The sequence below is a fragment of the Hibiscus syriacus genome, unplaced genomic scaffold (genome assembly GCF_006381635.1).
Source record: "Hibiscus syriacus cultivar Baekdansim isolate YM2019G1 unplaced genomic scaffold, ASM638163v2 tig00112888_pilon, whole genome shotgun sequence".
NCBI lineage: Eukaryota > Viridiplantae > Streptophyta > Magnoliopsida > Malvales > Malvaceae > Hibiscus > Hibiscus syriacus.
In genome coordinates this window covers 110,345-116,270 of record NW_024063415.1, presented here as the reverse complement: position 1 = coordinate 116,270, position 5,926 = coordinate 110,345, and the positions used below count along the sequence as shown (strand labels likewise).

The window sequence follows — 5,926 nt, the reverse complement described above, 5'->3', positions numbered from 1 at the left end:
TTCAATTCATTCACGATATATCAGTCTCATAATCAACATGAGCTTATTAAAAAGAATACGAGCTCACAGGACGTCGAAAACCGCAAGTCGGATCAATACAATTCCAGTAAACTAGTACCAACAGTCTCTCGGATTGAGCCTGGCGATTTCACTATGTCGATACTTACAACCAATTCCCTGATTTAAAGAAAAACCAAACAAGAAGATCAAAAAAATTTAGCCTAGGACCCTCTTTCACTTATATTTTGATGGACTGAATATCTTTCATAAAGAGTACTAAAAGTTTTGATTAAGAAAAAAGAAAGAAAATTAGATGGTTTTAGTTCAAAACTAACACTGAATATCCAGATCATTGACATACAATTCCAGAAACATAAAAATTTCAACAAAAAACACACAATGCGAGCTAAAAACGAGAAAGTGTGAAAGAGGAAAAGCTTACTTTCAGATAGCCCAAAAGAGAAAATAAATACCTTCTTGCAAGTGAGGGGAGAAACTAAGAAATAAACGCAATCGGTGTTGCATTCCAGAAACTTCCTCCATTTTTTTTGTAAATAAAAAGCTGAAAGACATAGTACTGCTTGGGTTTACAATTTTACATGACGGAAAATTGAAGAACAAAACCCAAACGAGAGTGCATATGAGCGAAAGAGACTGAGAGGTGAATGCGCTGTTTGAGATTTCATTATATTTGATCATCTATTGGAAAATCTTTAACCACAAGGATTAAACGTATAAATTATTATATACCATTTATACAAAATAATTCCAGCTTTGCTGATGACTTTCAACAATGATACTTACTTCATCTTAGTAGTATTTGTCAATTCTGCATTTCTAACCCCATTTTTTCTCACAAGCATTTCATCGAACATCTATGCTTCACCTGAGATGACCTGTATCTAACATTACACCTTGAATCGTTGATGGTCCCGGTAATCCCTTAGTCGAGTCTTCTCTCAATGGACCCTTATTCAAGTCAACACCTCCACATAATTCAAAGTTAGATTAGAATTTTCCATGCATCCCCGACTGAAAAATTACGCTAGAAATGAGAATAGAGAAGCGAAAAAGGAAATTCGAGATTGAAAAAGAATTTGGGGTTTATAATGAAATTGAGGACCATATTGCAAGTTTTAACAGTTGGGGGACCTAAATGCAAGCTCCTAAAAAGTTTAATGACCATATTGCAAACGTACTAATGGTAGTGTAACGTCGGGATCATATTGCAAATGGACTAAATGTTGGAGGACTGTATTGCAAGTTTTAAAAGTTATGGGACCTAAATGAAAACTTTAGAAAAATTTAATAACCATTACTATACTTTACCCTTGAATTAATGAGTTCACCTGGAATATTCATCATGAGTTAGCATGTAGAATTATCAAGGTGCTCCTAGATTCATGTGGAGTCCAGGTGCACGGGGCATTAAACTAAGTGAATGATACTATGTTTCTTTAGGATTATATCTAGAAATAGTTTGGGATACTTGAGTTTCATCACACTCGTGGTTGAGGAGTGGAGTTACAATCTAACATTCAATGTCCCGTGGAATCTCTCTTCCCAAAGTACTTATAACTTTGTGGTTATATTATTAATTGTGAACTAATACGAGACTTATCTATGTGGACAGATTGATAAAAGATTAACTAATGATCCGAAGAAAAGATTTTCATCAAGAGTAGATTGGTTATATGACGAGTTGAGATGTAAGAAAGATGATTGAGATGAGTTCATTCGAATACCAGAATATTAAGTTACTTGATTATCCATAAAAGTATTTCAATAAAATCGACCCATTGATATTTTGCATAGCTAAAAGATCAACCACGTTTTATACCAACTAAATGATAATTGCAATTTAATTATAGTTATTCCGAATAGAATCGATAAAACAGAAGGAATTTTAGGAAAAGAATCTTAATTTAAGGTAAAAATGATATGTTACCTAAAATGTAATATAAATATAAATACAGTTATTAAATATACATAATTTGTTTGATTACAAAATACTATCTGCTTTTAGTTATTTTATTTATTAATAACACACATTTCTAAAGATTATACTACTCAAACACATAATTTTTAAGAATAACAACACTCCATTTTATCTTTAAAGCCACCCAACGAACTCAATTAATTTAAATTAATTTAATTTTTTAATAATCAAAGATAGTTACAAAACAATATCTACTATGAATTTTTTAATCTATTGACAATATATATCTTAAAGACACAACTATTCAAATTCAAAATCTTAAAAAAATACTCTTTTTATCATTAAAACTACGTGATGAATTCATTATTTAAATTAATTTGTTTGTATACTTTTAGCATTTTTTTATAAATAGTCACAGATATATACGATTATCACTAAGGATGATTGGAGAGAAAAATAAAAAAAATGTTTCTCTTTAAATATTTATATAACTTAATTACTTTTTTAAATATATTTTTAATAATTTAATTTTAAAATTGTAAAACTCAAATATAAAATCTTATATCCAATATATATATATATATATATATATATATATATATATATCATTAGCAATTTATCATGGAAGAAAATAAATATATTAGAAACTAGCATCAGTTCCTATGGAGTTGAAAGAGTTAGGTCAAGCCAAATCATAACATAAAAGCTACTGATCTGCTGCTCTACGAGAAGACATGAAAGAACAGATAGCTCAGTGAATTGAAAAAAGCCAACAGAAGCAGTATATAATAGACTCCTACACCTTTCACTTAACCCTATTTATCTCAGCCCTTTTCGCCTTATATTTCTGAGGAAAAAAAGAAGAGACCTTCCCGAGGGAAAAAGGTTAACACTGAGTACCTCAAAAGCCTAAAACTGAAGTCATCACCATCACCTCCACCATCCTCCGTGAAAGAATCCTGCAAGCTTTTAGTTCAAAAACCATTAATATATGTTTAAAAACTCCAAAGATGCAATGAAGAGCTGCAAAGATACCTAGTAAGGACGACAGGAAGGACCCCAAGGCATTACATCAGGAGGCATTTGACAATTAAGTGGAGTGGGACTCGCTACTCCATAAACAGACTCGGTTGCAGCACCGGACTTGGTTTCCTGATGATGATGATGATCCTTATCATCTCCTTCACACGGCAACAAATGATGCTCGGGCTCTGTAAACGTAGCCGCAACCACAATCACCTGTGTCGCCGCCGTCACTTTCCCTCCGACTACCCCCCCAAACACCTGCCCCTGAGCCCCCGCAAGAGTCACACCGAACGGCGATGGCGGCTTTGTTGTTGACGATGAAAACGATTGGCTTGTTCTGGCAATGAACGAGCCAGACAAAGAGAGTAGACCAAAGGGTCCATGAAGAGAGAGAGCCGCCGCGTGAGGAACGGGATGGCGGAGAGTGACGTTTGATACAGAACCGGTAACACTGATGATACTAACACCAACACTGTTCGTACGAGCAAAGCCGATGATGGCGTCGATGATATCAGAACCGGGAGAGATCTCGAGAATCACTGGCTTCATCGTTGAGTTACTGTCTCTGGTTATAACGATGGGTGGCTTGGGCTTGTTTTTGGACCCTGGAGGTCTCCCTCTCGGCTTCCTAACAGTGTTCTCCGATGACGAAGGAGTTTGGTGGCATTGATCGAGGGTAATGATCTTGTTGCAAGGAGTTTTAGACTTGGAACCGCCGTCTCCGCCGCCACAGGCGGAGAGAGTTGGTGCACTTCGAGGGCTGTGCTCGGATGAGTCACCATCGGAAGTGTGAGCTTGAGAGAGAGAGATTCCTACTCCATAGTCCGCCATTGTTGGAGGGAGGAGTCACAGAGGGGAAGGAAGAAGAATGGTGAGAAAAATCAAAGAACTGCGCAACGCATGTTTAGGGCTTTATTTTATTCATATATATATATATATATATATATATATGGTAGTAAGTGGGACCCATCACAGTATGACGTATAAGGTAATGGGGTCCACACAGTTGTTGTTAATTTTGTCCAAATTATATATATATATATATATATATATATATATATATATTAATGTTTGGGTGATATTTATCCTTATTTGTCTTTTGAATAGATATTTATCATTTATTTATTGTTTGTTAATTTAGAGATAAATTTTATTAATTATAAGTTTTTTAATAAATTATATTACTTCCAAATAATTATATTACTTTATAAACAAATAATTATATTACTTTATAGACAAATAATTATAAAAAATTAATGTATAATATTAAAAATAACCTTTAACGTTTATCTTTGAAAAACTAATCATTATGACCCTTAGTCTATTTTTTTTTGAGTATTTTTGCACCTATCGATTCATTTAAGGGTAAAAATATTCTTAGTATTTGATAAAATAATCATTATGTCTATTATTTTTTTTAGGGTATTTTAGTCTTCAATATTTTATTTTATGTTTAAAAGGCTCTTATTTTAAAGTGTTAATCGTGTATTAAATAATGATTTTGATCTATAGAATGGGTTTTTTGCTTCAAATTGAAACATTAAAATACTTTTAAAAAAAGAATAGGAACTAAAATCAATATTCTTAGTATCTGATCTAATACTTCTCAGCCAAAGGCCGGTCACTTACCGACTAAGTCCCACCGTCCGGACCGTCGCTCCGGCTACCGCCTCTGGTGGTCAGAAAATCAAAACACCCCCGAAATGTTCCTCTCGCTACCCCAAAAACAAAACGAGCCCCCGTTATTCTAAACCCCCCACAGGCGTCGATCTACGAAAGAACTTTCGATTTTTTTACCATACTGGTAAGGCCTTTCCACTTCTTGGCGTCGTCCTTCCTAGCTCCGGCGTCTATTTCTTTTCCGACGATTCTTCGAGAAAAAAAAAAACTTTGGCTCATTGTGATTTTTTATGAATATTCGATTTTTTTTTTGTTTTGGTTGCTTGATACTTGTTTGCTTTTTCTTTGTGTTGCTATGCGATGTTTCTTTGTGTTTTTTGGTTGCTTCTTGGGTTACTCCATGATGGATTTTTCGTCCCTTTCGTCGTGGTATTTATATAGCCCCCACCGGTTTATTTCCGTTCATTTCGGGAGTTGTTTCCTCTCGTCCCTATTTTACTCGAGCTTGAGGTCGTTATTGGCCGGAAATCCCATGATGCTCCGATTGGCTCTGCCAAAATCTCGATCGGTTATTGTGCATGGCTACCACGCGCCATCTGTGCGGCGCTCTTGCTGAGTTTAAAACCCTAATCTGGCTTGCTAGGCTTCTCGCGTTGGCTTGCTGGGTCAGGCTAGCCTACTCTGTTGGGCTCCTTGCTGGATCCAGATTTGGTCCCTTGCTGGACTTCTTGGACTTAAACTATGGACTTGGACTCTTAATTTGGACATGAAATAAAAAAATGAAATAAATAAATAAATAATATAATATAATATAAATAATAATATATTATAAATATAATAATAAAAACTATATACTATATATTCAAAAATATGTTTTCAAAAATTATATTATACGTTTTCAAAAATCGTTTTTAAAATTACGTATATTATATGTTTTAAAAAATATATTTTCAGAACTATATAATATATATGTTTTTTTAAAAATATTTTCAAAACCATATTATATATTTTCCAAAACCGATTTTTTAAAAACTATATATTATATGCTTTTAAAAAATGTTTTCTGAAAACTATATATTATATGTTTTCAAAAACTATTTTCAAACACTACATTATATTTATTATATATATACTAAATAAACCCCGGACGAAAATGAGTGACTACAGCTGCCCCTCTTTGCCCATTATCGTGCAACAAAAATAGGGCAAAGACGAAAAGACATAAATTTTCGTTCGGTGCATATGAACTTGAAAATAAGCGTGCTCCTGTGAGGGTTGTCAATCTCGGAGTTTAAAATTCTACTCAATGTTGCAGTCAAAACTTTTATCGACTATCCTCTA

At 33.8% G+C, this 5,926-nt stretch overlaps 1 protein-coding gene across 1 annotated transcript; it reads right to left on the bottom strand.

Annotated features, from left to right (window-relative positions):
- Positions 1-2,974: 2,974 nt before the first annotated feature.
- LOC120184421 (AT-hook motif nuclear-localized protein 28-like) lies at positions 2,975-3,796 on the bottom strand. Its single transcript, XM_039188893.1, has one exon. It carries the CDS (start codon positions 3,794-3,796, stop codon positions 2,975-2,977), a length of 822 nt encoding a protein of 273 aa, XP_039044824.1.
- Positions 3,797-5,926: the final 2,130 nt, after the last annotated feature.

Excerpts from the sequence above, each read along its gene's own strand:
- LOC120184421 (XM_039188893.1), bottom strand. The coding sequence starts at position 3,796 with ATGGCGGACTATGGAGTAGGAATCTCTCTCTCTCAAGCTCACACTTCC.